Source organism: Thunnus thynnus, chromosome 5, assembly GCF_963924715.1.
Source record: "Thunnus thynnus chromosome 5, fThuThy2.1, whole genome shotgun sequence".
Taxonomy (NCBI): Eukaryota; Metazoa; Chordata; class Actinopteri; order Scombriformes; family Scombridae; genus Thunnus; species Thunnus thynnus.
The window spans coordinates 34,668,420-34,693,526 of NC_089521.1; the positions used below are offsets into that span (position 1 = coordinate 34,668,420).

The 25,107-nt window shown below is 39.4% G+C and overlaps 1 protein-coding gene across 6 annotated transcripts in view; it reads left to right on the plus strand.

Annotated features, from left to right (window-relative positions):
- LOC137183701 (protein NLRC3-like) overlaps positions 1-25,107 on the plus strand; it is a 247,621-nt gene that overhangs the window by 103,394 nt on the left and 119,120 nt on the right. For 5 of the 6 annotated variants that reach the window (XM_067590943.1, XM_067590946.1, XM_067590944.1 and 2 more), the window contains exon 11: positions 19,343-19,516. In XM_067590943.1, coding sequence (XP_067447044.1) covers positions 19,343-19,516 — 174 coding nt within the window. Of the gene's footprint in view, positions 1-19,342; positions 19,517-23,665; positions 23,847-25,107 lie in introns of all 6 variants that reach the window. The other variant, XM_067590948.1, reaches the window with a different exon arrangement.

A 25,107-nucleotide genomic window follows, 5' to 3' on the forward strand; every position in this document is an offset into this window, starting at 1 on the left:
GTTACTGATGTTTTTGTTGTTTGAGCATTGACTGCATTATTTCTTCGTTTATAGCTTTCATTTTGTTTTAAGAGTGCTAGTTGCAATATTTAATGCAGGTTAAATTACAGAGGACAGATTGTTGTGTTTGTTTTCTAGACATGAACGAGTTAATCTGACAGCCCAGCATCAGGCAGCAGTGCCTTTAGTTTAAAACTATAATACGTATCTATTCTGCATTAAAATGTCTAAAAACAACTAGACCTACGTTCCAACTGTATCTTTAACCAGATGAAGGATTTTGAAGGATCTTAAATTATCAGAGAAACAAGCTGAGCAAATGTTAGCAGCAGCTCGGCTCACAGCTTTTCCCTGACGTCCTGTGTCCTCTGAATAGCATCAGAGAAACACTGATTTTCTATGTGAAACAGCTTCATTCAGTTTTTACCTGTTTGTTCTGGAGAGGGGGAGACCTCTGCAGATACTTTGGCTGTCCTGTTGTGACACTGAATAGAAGACAGGTCTCAGCAGACAGCAGCAGCTTCTGTGGACTTGAAGTTAATGTTTAAACAATGGGCATTTGCAGACCAGTTGGACTGCAGCTTTGTTGGTTGGATTGAAGGTGGGCTATGTTGAAAGAGGCAGGTGCTGTTTGGAGCACTGAGCTGGTGGACAGCAGCACTGGAGGAAGACTTCTGGTTTAACAGGATAATATTACAGGACTTTTTAGCCCAAGGAACATGAAAACTAAAGAACATGGAGCAGAAGGCTTTAGAGACTGCAGTGTCTGTGGTTGGAGGTCGATAAGGCTCACAGGACGAACTGAGAGGCCAGATAACTAGCAAATAGGAGTCAGGGCTTTGAACTGGCTGTTTTCAGCAGGAGAGAACTACTGGCAGATGACCTTCAGCAGACGGGGAGGGATGTATTGTTCGTATTTTCTTAAAGAAATGCTAAAGTAGAGAGGAGAGATGACGCTTCACAGTGCTTCTAGAGAACCAGACTCATGTTGAGGAATGGGAGGAAGACTCCTGGTGTCCAGTGGGGGAGTTTTTAATTCATAGTCATACATTTGATCAGAAACGTCTTCAATTATATTCTCTGCTCACACTTTGAGCTGTGAGTTACTTTGTAAAGTTCAGAGTAATTTTTGATCTTTGTTATTGACACATGACCTGCAATTGTTCACCACACACACACACACACACACACACACACACACACACACACACACACACGTGACTTCCAGTAAAGAAGAAGAAGGGAGGAGCAAACAGGTAGAGAGTAAAGGTGAAAGTATTCAGTCAGACTCCATTTTAAAGTCAACAGAGCAGAAGGAGGAAAACAGTCTGAGGCAGGGTGAGTGTTAATATCAGGGCTGCTAATAATGATTACTGTCATTATTGATCAATCTGCTGATTATTTTACTGATTAATCGTTTAGTTGATTAAACTGTGTCAGAAAAATATGAAATCACAGTGTTGATGTCTTCAAACGTTGTTTCCTTTGTTCTTTTCCTGGTTTCTGCGTCCTCACAGTGATGTAACGTGACACACTGCTGCAGTTAAAATAGAGAGAAGTCACAGTTAAGAACCACACAGATGTTTATCTGAAGTCTGTTTGTTGGATTTAAAGCAGAGTCAAAGTTTATCTTTGTGATGGCTGGAAAACACACATGGTTTTAGTTAAAGTCATGTAAACTAATAAGAAGCTACTAAGTTGAGAGGAAGGACTGGGTTTATTCTACTGTGTGTGTGTGTGTGTCTCCAGTGTTACTGGTTTACCTCTCAGACTCCAGAAGATGAAGGATTTGGAGGAAGAGGAGGACGGAGCAGAGTCTCTGATATCCAGCTGTCTGTCTATGAAGAGCGACCGGTCTAAAGATCGTCCTCCACGCCTCAGTAATGAACCTGGACCCTCAGACACAAAGTAAGAGACTGTTTCTACTGTAAACTGACCTGAAGATGATTCAGTTTAATGTCATTTGATAACCTGCATTACAACACTATTCTATTATAATTCTGTGTTTTTTTTAATTCAGTCACTAATCTTTTTGTTGTTTGAGTTTTGACTGCATTATTTCTTCATTTACAGCTTTCATTTTGTTTATAGATGCTTGATTTCTGTTCTGAAATGTTTATTAGTTGCTTCAACCAATATTTAATGCAGGTTAAATTACAGAGGACAGATTGTTGTGTTTGTTTTCTAGACATGAACAAGTTAATCTGACAGCCCAGCATCAGGCAGCAGTGCCTTTAGTTTAAAACTATAAAATGTAACTATTCTGCATTAAAATGTCTAAAAACAACTAGACCTACGTTCCAACTGTATCTTTAACCAGATGAAGGATTTTGAAGGATCTTAAATTATCAGAGAAACAAGCTGAGCAAATGTTAGCAGCAGCTCGGCTCACAGCTTTTCCCTGACGTCCTGTGTCCTCTGAATAGCATCAGAGAAACACTGATTTTCTATGTGAAACAGCTTCATTCAGTTTTTACCTGTTTGTTCTGGAGAGGGGGAGACCTCTGCAGATACTTTGGCTGTCCTGTTGTGACACTGAATAGAAGACAGGTCTCAGCAGACAGCAGCAGCTTCTGTGGACTTGAAGTTAATGTTTAAACAATGGGCATTTGCAGACCAGTTGGACTGCAGCTTTGTTGGTTGGATTGAAGGTGGGCTATGTTGAAAGAGGCAGGTGCTGTTTGGAGCACTGAGCTGGTGGACAGCAGCACTGGAGGAAGACTTCTGGTTTAACAGGATAATATTACAGGACTTTTTAGCCCAAGGAACATGAAAACTAAAGAACATGGAGCAGAAGGCTTTAGAGACTGCAGTGTCTGTGGTTGGAGGTCGATAAGGCTCACAGGACGAACTGAGAGGCCAGATAACTAGCAAATAGGAGTCAGGGCTTTGAACTGGCTGTTTTCAGCAGGAGAGAACTACTGGCAGATGACCTTCAGCAGACGGGGAGGGATGTATTGTTCGTATTTTCTTAAAGAAATGCTAAAGTAGAGAGGAGAGATGACGCTTCACAGTGCTTCTAGAGAACCAGACTCATGTTGAGGAATGGGAGGAAGACTCCTGGTGTCCAGTGGGGGAGTTTTTAATTCATAGTCATACATTTGATCAGAAACGTCTTCAATTATATTCTCTGCTCACACTTTGAGCTGTGAGTTACTTTGTAAAGTTCAGAGTAATTTTTGATCTTTGTTATTGACACATGACCTGCAATTGTTCACCACACACACACACACACACACACACACACACACACACACACACACACACGTGACTTCCAGTAAAGAAGAAGAAGGGAGGAGCAAACAGGTAGAGAGTAAAGGTGAAAGTATTCAGTCAGACTCCATTTTAAAGTCAACAGAGCAGAAGGAGGAAAACAGTCTGAGGCAGGGTGAGTGTTAATATCAGGGCTGCTAATAATGATTACTGTCATTATTGATCAATCTGCTGATTATTTTACTGATTAATCGTTTAGTTGATTAAACTGTGTCAGAAAAATATGAAATCACAGTGTTGATGTCTTCAAACGTTGTTTCCTTTGTTCTTTTCCTGGTTTCTGCGTCCTCACAGTGATGTAACGTGACACACTGCTGCAGTTAAAATAGAGAGAAGTCACAGTTAAGAACCACACAGATGTTTATCTGAAGTCTGTTTGTTGGATTTAAAGCAGAGTCAAAGTTTATCTTTGTGATGGCTGGAAAACACACATGGTTTTAGTTAAAGTCATGTAAACTAATAAGAAGCTACTAAGTTGAGAGGAAGGACTGGGTTTATTCTACTGTGTGTGTGTGTGTGTCTCCAGTGTTACTGGTTTACCTCTCAGACTCCAGAAGATGAAGGATTTGGAGGAAGAGGAGGACGGAGCAGAGTCTCTGATATCCAGCTGTCTGTCTATGAAGAGCGACCGGTCTAAAGATCGTCCTCCACGCCTCAGTAATGAACCTGGACCCTCAGACACAAAGTAAGAGACTGTTTCTACTGTAAACTGACCTGAAGATGATTCAGTTTAATGTCATTTGATAACCTGCATTACAACACTATTCTATTATAATTCTGTGTTTTTTTTAATTCAGTCACTAATCTTTTTGTTGTTTGAGTTTTGACTGCATTATTTCTTCATTTACAGCTTTCATTTTGTTTATAGATGCTTGATTTCTGTTCTGAAATGTTTATTAGTTGCTTCAACCAATATTTAATGCAGGTTAAATTACAGAGGACAGATTGTTGTGTTTGTTTTCTAGACATGAACAAGTTAATCTGACAGCCCAGCATCAGGCAGCAGTGCCTTTAGTTTAAAACTATAAAATGTAACTATTCTGCATTAAAATGTCTAAAAACAACTAGACCTACGTTCCAACTGTATCTTTAACCAGATGAAGGATTTTGAAGGATCTTAAATTATCAGAGAAACAAGCTGAGCAAATGTTAGCAGCAGCTCGGCTCACAGCTTTTCCCTGACGTCCTGTGTCCTCTGAATAGCATCAGAGAAACACTGATTTTCTATGTGAAACAGCTTCATTCAGTTTTTACCTGTTTGTTCTGGAGAGGGGGAGACCTCTGCAGATACTTTGGCTGTCCTGTTGTGACACTGAATAGAAGACAGGTCTCAGCAGACAGCAGCAGCTTCTGTGGACTTGAAGTTAATGTTTAAACAATGGGCATTTGCAGACCAGTTGGACTGCAGCTTTGTTGGTTGGATTGAAGGTGGGCTATGTTGAAAGAGGCAGGTGCTGTTTGGAGCACCGAGCTGGTGGACAGCAGCACTGGAGGAAGACTTCTGGTTTAACAGGATAATATTACAGGACTTTTTAGCCCAAGGAACATGAAAACTAAAGAACATGGAGCAGAAGGCTTTAGAGACTGCAGTGTCTGTGGTTGGAGGTCGATAAGGCTCACAGGACGAACTGAGAGGCCAGATAACTAGCAAATAGGAGTCAGGGCTTTGAACTGGCTGTTTTCAGCAGGAGAGAACTACTGGCAGATGACCTTCAGCAGACGGGGAGGGATGTATTGTTCGTATTTTCTTAAAGAAATGCTAAAGTAGAGAGGAGAGATGACGCTTCACAGTGCTTCTAGAGAACCAGACTCATGTTGAGGAATGGGAGGAAGACTCCTGGTGTCCAGTGGGGGAGTTTTTAATTCATAGTCATACATTTGATCAGAAACGTCTTCAATTATATTCTCTGCTCACACTTTGAGCTGTGAGTTACTTTGTAAAGTTCAGAGTAATTTTTGATCTTTGTTATTGACACATGACCTGCAATTGTTCACCACACACACACACACACACACACACACACACACACACACACACACACGTGACTTCCAGTAAAGAAGAAGAAGGGAGGAGCAAACAGGTAGGGAGTAAAGGTGAAAGTATTCAGTCAGACTCCATTTTAAAGTCAACAGAGCAGAAGGAGGAAAACAGTCTGAGGCAGGGTGAGTGTTAATATCAGGGCTGCTAATAATGATTACTGTCATTATTGATCAATCTGCTGATTATTTTACTGATTAATTGTTTAGTTGATTAAACTGTGTCAGAAAAATATTAAATCACAGTGTTGATGTCTTCAAACGTTGTTTCCTTTGTTCTTTTCCTGGTTTCTGCGTCCTCACAGTGATGTAACGTGACACACTGCTGCAGTTAAAATAGAGAGAAGTCACAGTTAAGAACCACACAGATGTTTATCTGAAGTCTGTTTGTTGGATTTAAAGCAGAGTCAAAGTTTATCTTTGTGATGGCTGGAAAATACACATGGTTGTAGATAAAGTCATGTAAACTAATAAGAAGCTACTAAGTTGAGAGGAAGGACTGAGTTTATTATACTGTGTATGTGTGTGTGTCTCCAGTGTTACTGGTTTACCTCTCAGACTCCAGAAGATGAAGGATTTGGAGGAAGAGGAGGACGGAGCAGAGTCTATGATATCCAGCTGTCTGTCTATGAAGAGTGACCGGTCTAAAGATCGTCCTCCACGCCTTAGTAATGAACCTGGACCCTCAGACACAAAGTAAGAGACTGTTTCTACTGTAAACTGACCTGAAGATGATTAAGTTTAATGTCATCTGATAACCTACATTACAACACTATTCTATTATAATTCTGTGTTTTTTAATTCAGTCACTAATCTTTTTGTTGTTTGAGTTTTGACTGCATTATTTCTTCATTTACAGCTTTCATTTTGTTTATAGATGCTTGATTTCTGTTCTGAAATGTTTATTAGTTGCTTCAACCAATATTTAATGCAGGTTAAATTACAGAGGACAGATTGTTGTGTTTGTTTTCTAGACATGAACAAGTTAATCTGACAGCCCAGCATCAGGCAGCAGTGCCTTTAGTTTAAAACTATAATATGTATCTATTCTGCATTAAAATGTCTAAAAACAACTAGACCTGCGTTCCAACTGTATCTTTAACCAGATGAAGGATTTTGAAGGATCTTAAATTATCAGAGAAACAAGCTGAGCAAATGTTAGCAGCAGCTCGGCTCACAGCTTTTCCCTGACGTCCTGTGTCCTCTGAATAGCATCAGAGAAACACTGATTTTCTATGTGAAACAGCTTCATTCAGTTTTTACCTGTTTGTTCTGGAGAGGAGGAGACCTCTGCAGATACTTCGGCTCCCGTTAAAAACATCCTGAACGATGAACACTGGAGTAAACCTAACCAGGAGAACCTGGTTGTTCAACAATGAAGACAACAACTCCCATGATCCCTTGCTACTTCACATCATCATCACACTCCGTCTTTTGTTGTTGTTTTGATTGAGACCCCTAGCGGCTGAAATTACATGCTGTGCATTTAACTGTTGGTAAATAAACTGTTGTATTTTTTTTATTTTTTTTTAGCATTTTCACAGCTCACATGTCAGACTTTGTGTTCTTAAACATGTAGATGTTAAATAGATGTTTAGAACATGCAGAAGGAGACATGAACATAACTATCTGTTGTTATTACTGAATCATGACCCTAAGCCATGTTTCATGTTAAATATGCTCTTTACAAGAACTAATGATATGTGTAAAACAATTGTTGTTTCCACAGACAGAGAGCAGAGTCTCTGATATCCAGCTGTCTGTCTATGAAGAGTGACTGCTCTAAAGGCGAACCTCCAGACTTCAGCAATGAACCTGGACCCTCAGACACAAAGTAAGAGACTGTTTCTACTGTAAACTGACCTGAAGATGATTCAGTGAGACGGTTTCATTAAGGTTGTAGTGTAGATATGAAGGAAACACAGTAGAAAGAAATAATGAACTACCTTCCATTCAGCTGTAATCTAGAACAGATCTTCATGTACATGTTAACCAGAGACAGAGACAGGGCTGCTATTGCTATTTGATTTTCCAGTCTAACAATCTAAAGTAGTAGCAGGTAACCCAGGGTGATATTTACTAAGGATTTAGTAACAAGTCACATTGTGTCTCCTTATTTACTAAAGGAATGCACCGGGGTTTTGTGCAGGTAAAATGGAAGAAAATGGAGTGTTTGGTCTCCTGCAATACAGAATGTGTCTTAACGTGTTCCTGTTCAAAGACACAAAATATGGGAGGAAGTAATGGAAATGTATACAAACAGCCTGCTGCAGCTGATTTATCACTGCAGACTGACCACTGCAGCAGAGGAAACTGAGTCTGACATTTAACGTTTGGGAAAAGTCAAATGTGTGAAACTGTTGTATCACACTGACACAGAGGGAGAGAGATTATAGCAGAAACAGTGAGAGAGAGAGAAACACAAATGAAAAGATGCATTATGAAGATATTTAGCAGAGCTCTCTGTTCAGCACCACAACACAAGACAAAAGAGCAGCAGTCTGTTATTTTTCACAAGTGGACTTTTCTAGTTAACAGACAAAAGTCATGTTTACTAGTTTGCACTCTTCTTCTTCTTCTCTGCCTTTGCTGGCACATTGTTGTGTCTGTCTAATTACTTTTGAACATTTGTTTGATTGATTGATTATTTGAATTGTTTATTTAAGTGTGCTGCACCTTTCTGGTGCCCAGCCCATATGGGCTTACAAGACACTAGACAAAAATAACCAAGATGGCCACATGACATATCATAATGTACAGTTCCACAAATTCAGAAATAAAGCATTTCGGAACATTTAGTTTACATGGAAGAAATGTCCCATTATGATGGATACAATGTTCTCTGTCTTAGCTGCCAAGCATCTCCTATAAATCTTGCTAAAATAAAAATTTCCATATTAAAAAGCCAACTCAACACATCAGCATCAGATAACCAAAACAAATCGGGGTTTTTCAATTCTATCTTTTCAAACAAACAATTCCTCAAGTCATTGTACAGAGGTAAATGAAAAACAAAATGAAATTCATCCTCGACAACACAAAGATCACAAAAAACTATGAACATTCCTCTCCAGGAGTACCTTTATATCTGCCTACCTCAATTGCCAGTGGTAAAGTACCAGTTCTTAACTGAGCATACAGGGACCTTTGCCTTCTCTGTAAGTTTAGCTTTATATATGGTTCTGTATAATAATCATCTTTGATTTGAATGTAGTTTCTAAGCTTTGGCTTCTTATAAATGTCTTCCTTCCATTGCTCCTTATAAATCTTTAATAATTTTTGTGCAACTTTATTTATATTACACTGCAAGTTATTCCTGAAAATAAAATTCAAATCAGAAAGAGAAAATATTGCAGTGACCTCTCTCGACCAAGGATAATTGTGTGCTCGATCCCAGTTGAAGATCTTTTTGGTCAGTCTTTCCTCTGGCAACTGCATAACGCTGTTCCACAACCTAACCATTTCAACTCTCTGCTTTACAATAAAGGACTCCCATCCGATGTCACCTTCAACAGCTTGCTTAGCAGTAAATGTATGCACCCCAAGAAAACACCTCATGGCTTGATTCTGGATGGCATTACATCTTTAAAACTCCACACACCTGCAGCATAAAATAAAATTGAGCCAACCATTGAATCATAAAGTTTAGTGAAAGTTGAAAAACTAAGCTCAGGACACAATTTTATTTTAGTCATTACAGACCCTAGTGCTCTTCCTGCTGATTCTGCTAGTACTTTAATTCCCTCTGTAAAGCACATATTTTCATTAAAATCCAAACCAAGATATGTGTAAGAACTGGTGTACTTTAGAGGCATTGGTCCAAATTTAAATATATAGTTGCTTTGCCATTCACATTGCTTTCTAAAATGTATAATCTGTGTTTTGTCATTATTAATAGTCAGTCTCCATTTACTACACCATAAACTCAAAATATTTAACATTTATGTAAATTAATCTCTGTCTCTGCAAGCAACACAATATCATCAGCATATAATAAAATACTTAAATTCATATTATCAATCGCTATACCTAGATTGGCCTGCTTAATTTCTTCAGTTTAATCATCTACATGAGGGGCAAAAAATGTAGGGGAAAGTACATCTGCTGCTTCACTCCAAATGGAGTAGGAAACCAGCCAGTCCTAAAATTATTTAGCTGTACACACAAAATCAGGGCAGTATACAAGGCTTCGATGGCCTTATAAAATTTGCCATCAATACCAGAACATCAGAAATCAACAAAACAAGCAAATGTATTTTTCCCTTCTTGTAGTTTTGCTCTCACCACTGAGGATATAACATAAATATGGTCAATAGGGAAAGAGCTGCATCAACTTGTGAGCCGTCGGTTGGCCACCACTAATGTCATGTGTCATAAAGAATGTGTTCATGTCCACAGAGAGAGGAAGAGGAAGAGGAAGAGGGAGAGGAGGGGTGTTTCTGTGGAGGAGCAGCTGTCCTGCTGTTCTTTGAGTCAGGACGTCCTGACCACTGTACAAAGTAAGACTGAAGATCTGTCTGCTGATGTCATCATCTCTGAAAACAGGACAGGAATCTACCTCCTCTATCCTGCTGAAAATTAACACAGTCAGACATATTTCTTTTTTATTATACATTTTATTCTTCTCTTTCAGTAGAAAGTGGTCTGCAGGAGGTTTTAGATGAACATAAGATCAATCTGAGGAGGAGATGTGAATGTGTGACTGAAGGAACTGATGAAGCAGGAAGTGAAACCCTCCTCAACAGGATCTACACTGAGCTCTACATCACAGAGGGACAGAGTGAAGATGTTAATACCCAACATGAGGTGAGGCAGCTTGAAGCAGCTTCCAAGATGGAGACCCTCCATGACACTCCAATCAGGTGTCACGACATCTTTAAAGTCTCACCTGACCAACAGAAAAACATCAGAGTCGTTCTGACCAACGGCGTCGCTGGCGTTGGAAAAACCTTCTCAGTGCAGAAGTTCACTCTGGACTGGGCAGAGGGCTCGGAAAACCAAGATGTCAGTCTGGTGATTCTGCTTTCGTTCAGGGAGCTGAACTTGATCAAAGATGAGCAGTGCAGTCTCCTCATGCTGATCCATGATTTCCATCCAACGTTACAGAAGGTCACAGCAGAGAAGCTCGCTGTCTGGAAAGTTTTGTTCATCTTTGACGGCCTGGATGAAAGCAGACTTTCACTGGATTTCAAGAACAGGAAGGTCGTGTCTGATGTCACACAGAAGTCATCAGTCAACGTGCTGTTGACAAACCTCATCAAGGGGAAGCTGCTTCCCTCGGCTCTCGTCTGGATAACTTCCCGACCTGCAGCAGCCAATCAGATCCCTCCTACATGTGTTGACAGGGTAACAGAAGTACGAGGCTTCACTGACACCCAGAAGGAGGAGTACTTCAGGAGGAGATTCAGTGATGAAGAGCTGTCCAGCAGAATCATCTCACACATCAAGACATCCAGGAGCATCCACATCATGTGTCTCATCCCAGTCTTCTGCTGGATCACTGCTACAGTTCTGGAGCACATGTTGACTACAGACCAGAGAGGAAAGCTGCCCAAGACCCTGACTGACATGTACTCACACTTCCTGCTGGTTCAGACAAAGAGGAAGAAGCACAAGTATGATGAAGGACATGGGACGAGTCCACAGGAGCTGACGGAGGCTGACAGGGAACTTCTTCTGAAGCTGGGGAGGCTGGCCTTTGAACATCTGGAGAAAGGAAACATCATGTTCTACCAAGAAGACCTGAAGAAGTGTGGTCTTGATGTCACAGAGGCCACGGTGTTATCAGGAGTTTGTACAGAGATCTTCAAAAGAGAGACTGTGATCTTCCAGAAATCAGTCTACTGCTTTGTTCATCTGAGCATTCAGGAGTTTCTGGCTGCAGTCTACATGTACCACTGTTACACCAACTGGAAGACAGAGGTACTGGAGGACTTCCTAGGAAAAGACTACAGTTACTCACCTCTGCATGACTTCCTGAAGAGAGCCATGGAGAAATCTCTCAGAAGTGAAAATGGCCACCTGGACCTGTTTGTTCGCTTCCTTCATGGCCTCTCTCTGGAGTCCAACCAGAGTCTCTTAGGAGGCCTGCTAGGTCAGACAGAGAACAGCCCAGAAATCAACCAGAGAGCCAACAACAACCTGTTGGATTGGACAGAGGACAGTCAACAAATCATCGTGGCAGTCAACAACAACCTGCTGGGTTGGCGAGGAATCATCCAGAGAGCCATCAACAACCTGTTTGGTTGGACAGAGAACAGTCCAGAAATCATCCAGAGAGCCAACAACGACCTGTTGGGTCAGACAGAGAACAGTCTACAAATCATCCAGAGAGTCATCAACAACCTGAAGGAGATGAACAGTGAGGATATCTCTCCTGACAGAAGCATCAACATCTTCCACTGTCTGATGGAGATGAACGACCGCTCAGTACATCAGGAGATCCAAGAGTTCCTGAAGTCAGAGAACAGATCAAAGAAGAAACTCTCTGTGATTCACTGCTCAGCTCTGGCCTACATGCTGCAGATGTCAGAGGAGGTTCTGGATGAGTTGGACCTGAAGAAGTACAACACATCACGGGAGGGAAAACTGAGACTGATCCCAGCTGTGAGGAACTGCAGAAAGGCTCGGTAAGTCCAGATGTGATTATCAACATTATAAAGCTGCCATCAGTATTACAGTAAAGATTCACACATGCACACTATCAAAGTGTTAAACATGTGTTACACCTGCTTGTGTCCAAAGTTATACATGAGTAGTGCTTCATTACAAGGAGTACCTGCAAGAACATTCACATGTGTCAAGATATCCTTATCACAAGGAAAACATATTTCTGTTCACATTAATGTTTTTATTTTCATAGTGATGAGGATATCTTGACACATTGATTATGTCACTGGTCATTTTGATATAAATATCCTTCATTTCCATCCTGTGGGTATTTGTCTGAGGAAGACCTGTAATCAGTTGAAATGTTACCAGTAAATTTAAATGGAGCTGTGATTCCAGTGTGTGAGTTCTCCTTGTATCCCAGTTGAATATATTTTGTATCCAGCACCTATCCCACTGAGGGTTTGTGGATGTGAACACGACGACTCTGACTTATAGTGCTTCACTTCAAATGTTCTTCAGATGTTCAAATGCTATGAGAGCAAGAAAAACTTATTATTGTTGGTGTGTTTATACCTCACATTAGTAAACACAGTTATTCTGTTTATTTATAATGATTTTACAGTTTATTGTTCACCTTCTAGTTTTCTTTGGGTTTAATACAAATTCAGCAAAATATCTTCAGGTTTGAAGTTTTTGTTGAAAATGTTTAAAGAGTCATTATTTCATCACAACAGACAATAGTATTTTCCAGTGGACAGTACCTGCTGTACCTTTCTATAATGTGTCTGTTTATTTTATATACAGACACATACATGTAATATCTGTGATCTGCTGCAGCTACCAGCTTGTATGAAGCCTGAGAGGCGAAACCCAGGGCATAAAAAGTCTACAAAGCTCTTCCTGCTGATAACACTTAATTGCTGTGAGTGCACGGTGATAATTGAAGAGACTCAGTTTGAAACTGCTCAGGTTTTATGAACAAGACAATTTCATTTGAACTTTGTGGAGACGCTCTGATATGATGGGTGCTTCTCATGATCTTATTTCATGTCTTCTCTCTCCTCGGGTCACCCGGAAATTGATCTGGAAATTGGTCTCATCATGAAGGATGTTTGAATTTGCTTATTTCTGTTTGGAGGAGAGAGGAGGCTGCCTGAAGGAGGGAGTAAACAGTACACAAGACCATCCTTCATCTTTTATCAAACTGACACAACCCTTTATTGGAAATCTGTAGTGATTAGACGCAGCAGCTGATCAGACTGATCTGATATTACATCACTAACATCTCAGTTTCATATCGAGACAAATAACAGAACCAACTCAGGTGTAATATCACTCCCAAGTTTAGATGTTTTGTTTTCTGATTCTCAGTCTATTTAACATTTTGGATTAAAATTTTGACTGTATTCCTGATTAATAAAGGAAGCATAAAACAACTGTCATCATTCACTAGAAAGATTTTTATTTTTATATTCCTTCTACTAATTTAGCCTGTGTCATGGATGATATAGTCAGGGAGGGAAGGTGAGTCTGCTGTCTGTCAGCAAAAAACACATTTAATTAAATATCAGTTTGTATGAGGCTGAAAATCCCTGTGTGTCAGGTATGTTGTGAAGAGCAGAGCAGGTGGAGCCAAACACAGGAGACTGCAGGCAACAGGAACTTGAAGAATAAATCTTTATCCAGAGGGGTGTTCCATCAAGCTGGCTAACGGGATAGCCTGGTTTATTTCGATAAGCCTCGATAATTTAAGTGAGAGTTCGTTCCATCACCGCGGCTTATATGAGTCCCAGCTCAGTAACCATGGTAACTTAGTCAGCAGAACTAGCTGCTCCGTGGCAGGTTAACGGTCAAACTTAATTCAGCTGCGTGTCAAAGAATGTCTGACGGACGGAAACAGACTCTCAAAAGACAGTTCCATCAAGAGTCTTTTCACACTCACAACCCTTTTATTTAAAAGCTCAGCATTTATAATTTAAGAAATAAAAGTGTGCCAGCGTTATTTTGAAGTTATTTATTTATTCATTCACTCATTTTGTTCAAGCTGTGAAGACAAAAAGAAAATGAAATAAAGTCCAAACCATGACCTTCTGCTGTGTTTAAATGTATACAGTATTAACTGCTTATAGTGATCACAGTTACAGTGATCAGCTGTTTATATGGATCAAAAAGCTCTGAGACAGAATCATTCATATACAACATTTATGCTGTTTAAATAAGTCACCTATAGAAATCAAGTAGTCCACCTACAGTGATCATTTTGTGTCTCTTCATACATGACAACATGTGGAAAAACATTTTAAACCACGTAAATCTATTTTTGTACTTTACTCCCATGATAAGCGGCTGCTGCTGCGTGAACACTGACATCATGACAGAGACAGAAAGTCATTTTCTCTCAATGACAAACGTCGTCTCCTCAAACCTTATGACAATAAAGGGGGGGGTGGGGGGATTTAAGTAAATTTCACCACTATCTTCGTCTATAATAAGGAACCTGCTGCTTCAAAAATGTGCACACTGTGTTTGAAACAGCTGTACTTTATTTTGAAACAGTCATTAAAATCCAGTAACTTTATATTCATGTAGGCTAATAAATATACAACTGTCAATGAGATGGTATTCTACATGACAAATGTTACACCCATCCCATGTAGCTATTTAGTTAGCAACTGTAACTCTAACAAGTGTTGTAGTACTATGGGCGGGGCCCTGGGTACGTTTACCTGTGGCTGGCCATGCTAACCTGGCTGACATAAATGAAATGACCAGCTTTTAAACTTTTTAACAAGACTATGAACTAGAAATATATGGCGGTGCCTCCACAGCAGGAATGTATAGTAGGAATCACCGATTTTAAATCCCACTAAGAATTATGTTTTTAAGTACTATTCCCAACTCACACCTTAATGAAATGTAAATACAACACACACACAATACTTTAAATGCAAATAATGAATTTAGTTATTGAAAACAAATATTTAAACCAATTAATAAAAATAAACAGGTATAAAAATTAAATGCATTTCCCTTTTTCTTTCAAACCTTTCTCAGAAGTTGTGACCTTTTTCTATCTTATCAATTTTGAAGCTCCTAACTAATACACTCACACGCACACACTCACTCTGCAACCAAAATAAAATAGTGTCCTTAAACCAAAACAAAAGGTTGCAGGCCTGAGTCGTTGCTCGGGAGCGTAGTGACCTAAAACAAATGGCCGCTTCACTTGCAAATGCAAGCTGTCAAATAAAATAGCACATGCACTGATTAATTGTTACTCACAAATCCCTGAGTTGAAACATGGGTGAAGGATGAGGAACGAGGCGATGCATGATGAGGGGAATGATTTGAACTGAGTTAGGTTACAGGCTGGCGGGCGTCAACAGTCCAGACGAAGTGATAGCTGAGCAGGAGACATCTACTCTTCCAGAGAGTCAAAGGAGTGTTTCCAGAGGGGTGAACTATGAAGCAAGTTCAACATATCCAGGCTTTCTTTATGTGAGCTGGCTGTACAAACCCTAAACTCACGATCAGAGATAAGTGGTATCACGACGGTGGTTATGAACTTTCTTTGTTAACTCAGGCTTTCTGCTTCAGGCTCTGTGCGGGTCCCCATGAAAGGGGGCGTTTGGCGCGTCATTTGACTTTTTCTGCACAAAATAGACCGATCACGTGTCGCCTACTTCAGTCAGGAGGGACAGGTCATTATAAGGGAGAGCAATGAAGAATATAAATACATTATCACAGCAAAAAGCAACTCTGTTTCTGAACATAAGAGAGGCATGCTGGCAGAAAATTGCTGATCGTGTAAATTTGTTAATTAAAAAATGAGGTAGTTGGTGAAATGACGGCACTTTTTATCGCTGATTTAAGCCGAAACTCGGAACATAACCTGCTCCGGACCAGGTTAGGTTTGCAGCATCAGTTACCATGGTGATCTAGCCAGGTTAAAAGAGAGCCACATTTGTGACATTGAAAACCCTGGCTTTAGGCTCAACATACCTCACTAACCCACTAATCTTGCTTCGTAGTACACCTCTCTGGTCCTCAGTCTTCTGCAGGTTGCTATTATGTCCGTTAACCGTCGGTAAACTCTGCATCCACTGAAGTAATGAACATAAACAGTCTTCAACAGCGTATACAAACTTCACACAGCTCCTGTTTGTCGTCTGACTAGCTCATGGCTTTACTGTACGGGGTCTCCTCTGCCTCCCACCCCTCCACCTTTCCAATTGGCTGACAGGTTGGTCACAACCAGTGCAATTAACAAAATGTTAAGATTGACAACTTTAGGCCCTCTAGGGTTAGGTTGTGAGATAAACACGCTATTCTTATGTGTACAGCAAACAAACTACTTGAACTGCATGAACTTCACCCACACTAGACTGGATAATATCAGATGTATAATTAAAATTATGGTGCAGTCAACTTAAGAGAACCAACTTACCAACATTACCATACTATTTGACATATTTTCTCTTTCACAAAATGTCCATTTACAAGCATCACTGAAAGTTAAAAATTAAGTTGCAGTTGGAGATAAAGAAACTGGAGAAGGATATAAATAAGTGGAAACCGCTTAGAGTGATCACGTCTGTCTGGGTCAAATATCACTATAATATCATAACCTTTTCTTTTTCTTTATTTCTCATGCAGAAAACCATCTAATACTGATACAGTACAGCTGTTTCAAACGCATTGTGAGCATTTTTGAAGCAGCAGGTTCTGACTTTTGCCAATGACAAGTTTCTTATTTTCCCCGGCGGCAGAACAGGTGAAGAGAGCAGTGAATTTCACTTAAATTTCTTCCCCCCCTTTTATTGTCATAAGGTTTGAGGAGACAACGTTTGTCATTGAGAGAAAATGACTTTCTGTCTCTGTCATGATGTCAGTGTTCACGCAGCAGCAGCCGCTTATCATGGGAGTAAAGTACAAAAATAGATTTACGTGGTTTAAAATGTTTTTCCACATGTTGTCATGTATGAAGAGACACAAAATGATCACTGTAGGTGGACTACTTGATTTCTATAGGTGACTTATTTAAACAGCATAAATGTTGTATATGAATGATTCTGTCTCAGAGCTTTTTGATCCATATAAACAGCTGATCACTGTAACTGTGATCACTAGAAGCAGTTAATACTGTATACATTTAAACACAGCAGAAGGTCATGGTTTGGACTTTATTTCATTTTCTTTTTGTCTTCACAGCTTGAACAAAATGAGTGAATGAATAAATAAATAACTTCAAAATAACGCTGGCACACTTTTATTTCTTAAATTATAAATGCTGAGCTTTTAAATAAAAGGGTTGCGAGTGTGAAAAGACTCTTGATGGAACCGTCTTTTGAGAGTCTGTTTCCGTCCGTCAGACATTCTTTGACACGCAGCTGAATTAAGTTTGACCGTTAACCTGCCACGGAGCAGCTAGTTCTGCTGACTAAGTTACCATGGTTACTGAGCTGGGACTCATATAAGCCGCGGTGATGGAACAAACTCTCACTTAAATTATCGAGGCTTATCGAAATAAACCAGGCTATCCCGTTAGCCAGCTTGATGGAACATCCCTCAGGTCTTAAATAAAACTAAACTGAAGAGGGGATGAGGTGCAGGTGGAGCAGGAGAACAGGAAAGAAGCTGATTGGCTGGTGAAGACACAGGGAGCAGGGCAGGACTAATGAGGCTGATGCAGGGCAGGTGTGGAGGGAAAGTGAGGAGGAAAAAGCAGGCTGGGGAGGAGTACATGAACACAGGAAGGAAACACAGAGCAAACAGAAAACTAAAAACCCAAAAAACACAATGAGACAGATGATGTTCCTATAAAATAAAATGCAGTAGTGTCTCAGATTACATTTTCCTCATAACAATTCCTTAAACTAAACACATGCTCCTATATAACAGCAGTGAGAAACATGAAACTGTCTCCTGATAATTTGTGTGTAGGGAGATGGGCGGGAAGCTCAGGTGAGGGGAATGAGGTGATTGCAGTGATAGCAGGGCAGATGGGAGTGGCATAGTGCATCTAATGTTGAACACAAACTATATACAGACATCACTACTGTGGTGAAATAAGATGCTCATAAAAACTGTCAACTCATCGTATGAATGAGTAAAATTACATGAGCAAAAGGACTGGATAACAGAAGTGTAACACATAAATGATGATGGATAAATACAACCTAAGAGAGTGATGTCTAGATGAAGAGTAACTAAGCCAACACTAAACAAGCCGCTCCATAACCAGCACTGTACATGACTAGATAGTCACATAAAGCAGTGAGGAAGAAAGTTGGTATGAGTGAGATGTGAACTTAGTAGAGCCAGACTCACTCAGAGCTGAGAGGAAGATACATAGAGCCAGACTGTGACAAGGTAGAAAGTAAACATTGATGTCAGATATGTTTACATATTTCCTCTTTCCTTAAAACATATAAACTACAAGTTTAAATTATTCCTACAAATTATGAGACATTCTCATCATAACATGAATTATTAAATAATGAATTTACAAACAGAATATTAATGAATGCAGATGCAAATAAGAAATATATTTTAGAAAAAGTTGCTGCCAGTAGAAATGTGTATTCAGTGTCTGAGCAGTTACAAACTGTTTGATGGATCTGTTCACAATATAACATGCAGATGTTTGTCAAACAGTTTATTTCAGGAGAAACATGCAGAGATATTTCATGTTGTCTTTTGTCATGTTGGAGGACATCACTACATCACTGTGCTGGCAGTGGTAACTGTACGACATTATTCATTTTTTAGACAGTACATCACATTTAAACTCCAGCACATCAAAAGACACTGAAGAGCTGTTAACACCTGTAGACTGACAGCTGACGTCACTTCAGATGACGCCTGAAAGGAAAGGACGTCCAAGAACACATTTCCTTGATTCTTCTTCCCTCACATCTTTTCCTGCATCTCTCCCTTGTATCTTAGGTAGGAGGGACTAAGACACAAGGATACGACTCAAGTGAGCAAAGCGAGGAGACATTTAAAACAAATAAGCAATCACTGAGGACTTTATAAAAGCATAAATGCAACTCCATTTTCTTTGCCTTTGTCTGCAAGATGAAACCAAAACAGAGAATCCCATTAAAAAGTCTGCAGTACAGCAGCAGAGAGAGTGAGGAGAGTTACTGAATAACTCAACTTTGATTTGAAGGCTAAATCACAACATGACACATTTACATTACTTTCATTTTCAGACGCTTTTGTCCAAAGTGACTTACATTTTTTTACATACACGTACAAGTTTCAAACCACCAACCTTGTGATTAATGGCCGACCAGCTCTGCCAATAGAGATAACTGAGCTATTTGTCACATCTTAGTTTATTTAGTGATTAAAATGCCTAGAATCTATATTTATTATTAAAGTGTATATTGTATGTATGTTATCTGCATTACAGACTTGTTAATTGTGGACTCTCAGAGACTCACTGTGAAGTTGTGGCTTCAGCTCTGAAGTCCAACCCCTCCCATCTCAGAGAGCTGGAGCTGAGCCAGAACAGTCTGTCTGTCTCAGCAGTGAAGCATCTGTCTGTTGGACTGGAGAGTCCAAACTGTAGACTGGAGACTCTGATGTAAGTTCACTGACTGTCTGTTACTATTGTTGATCTTAATGTTTAACAACTGAACCTAATTTATGTACATACATAACTTACATCCATGAAGTTATTTTTTTCCCATATTTTCATTTTTTACTGTACAAAGTTTAGTCTGTAGTTATAAAAGATGACTGATTCTTAAAGAAACTGTAGAAAATGTCCACTGTTAGTTGTTAAAGTCAATTAATGTTTATAATTTTGGTAAAGAGTCACATCTGTATACAGATGATCCTCTCAACTAATATCTGTTTTAAATGGATCAAGTTTACTTGATGAAAGAGAAATATTTCTTTATTATATTCTTTAATGTGTTTTAATGAATAATGTCTGATCATTGATATTGATCCTTCAGAACACACACACACACACACACACAGAGACACAGAGATCAATGCAGGTGTCCTCAGAGTCTTCAGTCCACACTGTAGACTGGAGACTCTGAGGTCAGACACCATTTCTTACTGCTGTGCTGAGATTAATATGATGTGACAGTTGTGGTGACACTAAACTGCAGACATAAAGCTGATATTATGCTGATCCACACTGAGGATCTTAATGGGAAAGTCTATTTTCTTCTTCAGTGGTTTAGTCCATTGACTGTGTCAGAGCAATGTTGAGCTGCACATTTAAAACCTTCATATAACAAGAAAAATCTGCACTGGATAATTCACTCTGAACCACTGAAACTTTTTTGTCTTTTATATTTAACAGTTTTTAACCTGCATCCTGTTGGGTTCAGGTGTTTGGAGTTTCTGTCTTCTAAACTTTAGGGCTGGACAAAAAATAAATAAAATAGTTGTGATTAATTGCAATTCTTATTTGATCAATAATCGATTCTTGAAATCCAGAGAAAACTTTGCATTTGCACCTTTACTCAGTGAACATGTGTACATGTGCACTGTGTTGTGTGTATGCAGTGGTTACTTATTGTAAATGGTTCAGTTAGAACTGCGTGACGTGTAAAATGTCTACTTTGTGGAAATCGAGTTATTACAATGTGCACAAAAATCTTATTTCAAGTTTAAAAGTAAGGTAGATGCTAGCTGCTATATTAGCTGCCCTGAGTCATGACAGTCCCATAGAAGGACGGCGGAAGGAAGATTGAGGTGGACGAGCTTGAAAGAGGCAGTGGGAAGAAATCAGGAAGAAAACAGAAGAAAGAAGAAGAAATTTGAAGTTACAATGATGATGGAGAGAAAGAAAGAGAAATCCACTTAGCTGGAATAAAACTGACTGGGAACAAGGACAGATTTGGAGTTCTGTTGAACAAACATGAAGTCGCCACAAACTTGGCGATGTCAACTTAGTTGATGTTAAAAGAAATGGATTGATCATTGTTGGATGTGTTTCACAGACACAGCTGAAGAAGTTGTTGGAAATATGAGTTAGATGGTTAGCAGGTGTCATGTTTCCCACTTCATAGAAGAGTTCCAGTAAGTTGTTGACAGTCATTGAATGATCAGGATGAGTGACGGAGAAAGGTTTGAAACAAGACCAGGGGCCAGATGCATAAACGATACGTATGCACAAAAACCACACACACGCCATTTCCCGCACATAAACTGGTATTTATAAAGACAGAATGTGCGGTGAGAATGTGAACACCTCACGCATACTTTAGACCAGGCGTACACATGTTTTTCTTAAGAGATCTGAGGCTGATGTGATGAGGTGGAGATGAAATATAAGCTGAGAGACGGAATCTTTTAGTAAAACATTGTTTGTTTAGGTTGATAACCAGCTGCACTGATTGTGTGTGTTTTTGGGTTCTTTTGGGGTGTTTACACAGGTATTTGTAAAATGCCAATCAAAGGCGCATTTATTAATTTAACATTGATTAATTACTTTTGTGTTTAATTTTGTCATTCCTTTAATTTCCATAGGAGCCAACATTTTATTTTTCTCTTATTATTCTTTTTATTTTATCCTTAGTTGTGGCACACCTTGTAAAGTCGGTTTAGATATGAGCTACAAACTACAATATTGATTCCATTTCTGAGATATTACTGCTGACAATGGTTTATAGTCCATGTGATGAATTAATGATATGGATGGTATAAAGATTTGCACAGCCATGTGTAATGGTGGCGCGTAATGACAGCTATTCTGGCTGTTGGAGAGACTCGCTGGTGCAACACAATTTAGTGAAACTGCACTTCTTCTTTCCCGTTTGTTTCATTGACAGCTGTACAGACTGATGAGGCAGGTGACCAATTGATATGAAAACGGCTGGTTCAGGGTGTGTCTTCATCCATTTATGGTTAATTGTGGGAGCGGAAATGAGGCTCGTGCACATGCGCCCAGTTCCTCAATGATTGAGATTTATAAAACAGAACCATGCGTACGCATGGCTTTATAAATCTGCTGAAAAGAATGCGTCTGCATGTTTGTGGCTTTATGCCTACACACAGTCTTAGTCATGAATCTACACAGAGTTTTATGCATCTGGTCCCTGGTGTGTTGCATTTTGAATGAGAAATCCTGCCTGACAAAGTATTCTTAGATCATATCAGTTACCCAGTAAGGCTGTTTGTTCCCAAACACATTCAGTGCAGACGTTGTTGGAAATGTGGACACAGCTGGCTTGTGTGTAGACATGATTTGGGGATATGTGGTTAATGTGGAGATGAGACGTGCAGCAGCAGAAACTGTGAAAAAGAACCCCAGTGTAATCAGTGTGGGGGGAGACATGAGGCAAGCAGACTGTCCAAAGAGAAAGAAAGAGATGGAAGTCATGAGGATCAGGTCCAAGAGAAGGCTGAGCCATGAGGAAGCAGCTAGGAATGAAAAGATTCAAGAAGTGAAGGAGAACTAATCAGGTAGGAAGCATGATGAATATTGTTTTTGTGAGGACAAGATGAAGTTCTGAACACTTCTGTCCATGGTGATTAACTGTGCCGCTGAGGCAGAAAGGAAATCTGAGAGAATAGAGATTATTACTGGAGAGGAAGTGCAGAGGCTGCTGAGAGGCTTTCAGACTCTCTCAGAGCCTTGATTGAGAAGTTATATTAGAGAATGGGATGAGGGAGGAATATATATATTAGTTTTATTTTATATATAATCATTTAGATTAAATAGGAGAACTGAGTCTTATTTTCAATCCAGTAGAAGGCAGTAATGTAACTGACAGTCCATGTGTTGCATTATGGGATAGCATTTATGTTGTTTAAATGTGCATGATGATGAAGCCCTTGCAAGTGATGTAGGTCTTTTATTATTCTTGCTCAACTGTTTTGCACATGTAGGCCTAAAAAATATAGCTGTGTCATGTTTGAGTCTTTTTGCATTTTTACTTGTGTTTGGCTGCACAACATGAGTTTGTATAGATGGAGTCACTGGTGGAGCTGTAGAGTTTAAGAGGTGAAGTCACTACGTCTTTATTGAAGTAGCAGCGTGTTGTCATTAATATTAATGAGAGCACTTTTTCACTGTTTCTATTTGACAGTTTTTAACCTGCATCCTGTTGGGTTCAGCTGAGTTTCCATTTTATAAACTTCTACATTCTATCAATCAATCAATCAATCAAACTTTATTTATATAGCACCTTTCAAACAAATAAAATACAATTCAAAGTGCTGCACAAGCGACTGACAAAACGTAGGATGTTAAAAATGGATTTAGAGACTAATGAACACCAAAGCAATTAAAAAAGCAAAAAAGGTTCAATAAATAAGACAACAATAAAAAATGGGTAGTTAAGATAATAAAATATAAATAATAAAAGATAATACAAGCAATAAAAACAACAAAAAAGTTGTCAAATACTGCACATTATACATAGATTATTAAAATAGTAAAATGTTAATAAACAATTTAAAAAATAATTTATAATGATCATCAGTAAAATGTTGATAAACAAAATAGAATAAAATAAATAATGATGATAAATAAAATAAGTATAAATAATAAAACCATAAAATGATAAAACACTACATAAAAGCCAGATAAACAGATGGTTTTTAGTTTATGTTTAAAAATATGTATATTTTCAGCTGCTCTCAGATCCTCTGAAGGCTGTTCCAGCAGCTTCTAAACCTTCTTCACATCTGAACAGATTATGAAACATTGAATGATTTAAAAAAGGAACTTTGTTTTCTAAAGTGACGTCATTTATTCTTTATTCAGATTGTGGAACTGCAGTTTGTCAAAGATCAGCTGTGATTCTCTGGCCTCAGCTCTGAAGTCCAACCCCTCATCCCATCTGAGAGAGCTGAATCTGAAAGTAAACTACCTCCACAGTCAAGACGTGATGCAGCTGTATGATCTTCAGAAGAGTCCAGACTGTAGACTGGAGACTCTGATGTGAGTAGAGAGTTGGAGTCAGTCTGTGCTGGTTTCAGCAGTATTGTATTAAACACAGTTAGTATCAAAGCAAAGATCCAGTATTTCCTGGTGAACCTTCAACCTTCTCAGTGGCTGCTTTCCTCAGTGAAGCTGTGAGAGGAGAATGGTGACAGGCTTCAGGATTGGACAGAAAGACAGAGAGAGAGAGAACAGTCAGCCAATCAGATCAGCCAGAAGCTTGTTGTGATCATGTGTTTGAGTTGATGTGAAGACGACTGTTGTTGTTGTGTTCATGTCTGCAGGAAATAAAGCTGGATTACAGCTGACAGCCTTACAAGATGTATAGAGACAGTGGTCCTCATCATGAAACTGTCCTACCATCAAATCTGATCTGAAAGTGTTTGTTCTCTCATTTCAACACTAAAGAATTGATCAGTTCATCTTTGTCAGAGCTCTAAGATCAGTCTGACTGCAGCCTGCAAATCACTGGCTCTGATTTCACACAAGCATCATTACGTTTAGTAACCATGTGGTCTTTATACAGACCAGAACTTCTGCTGAAGTCCAGGAATCACAGCAGGTGTTTAGCTGAGAGCTCTGACTGATTGTCATGTGATGATTTAACAGCAGGAAAGATCTTCAAATCCCACAGAGACTCTGTAACTTTCAACTTTTCTAACAGTTGACATGTATCAACAGTAAATCCATCAGTAAACTGATGAGTGAATGTCTCTGTTTCTGCAGTAATGATGTGTTCATGACTCTCAGCACTTTATTTCCTCTGTGTACTTGAGTGAAATCTGCAGAGTAAACAGACTTGATAGCAAAAGTCTGTGCAGGTGTGTGAGCTTGGAGCTCAGTGTGTTCACTCCAACACGTTAACATGAGAGCTGAAAGGAAGCAGGCTACGCTGCACAGCTGTTCCACTTCTGGTCTGAACAGGACTGAAGTCCCTGCTGCTCTTTATACTGGATGTGCTGCATCACTGACTGACAGCTGATGAAGTGAGTCTCACTAAACACTGATTTATGACCTCTGTTGTTTCTTCTTCTCTCATCAGATGGGGGCCGTATTGATCTATGTCAGAGTGTGAGTGAACATCCAGGAGTGTGTGTTGAGAGAGGATCAGCTGGATCCTGATGATCCATCTGGACCGGAGTCTGGATCTGGATTTTGTCATCTTCACTTAAGTCTCTTAACTGACTACAAACTGAACAGTTATCTCTTGATTTTGTTGAATCAGCACTTTACAGATGTGTTATACATGAGCTGTTTGATGCAGA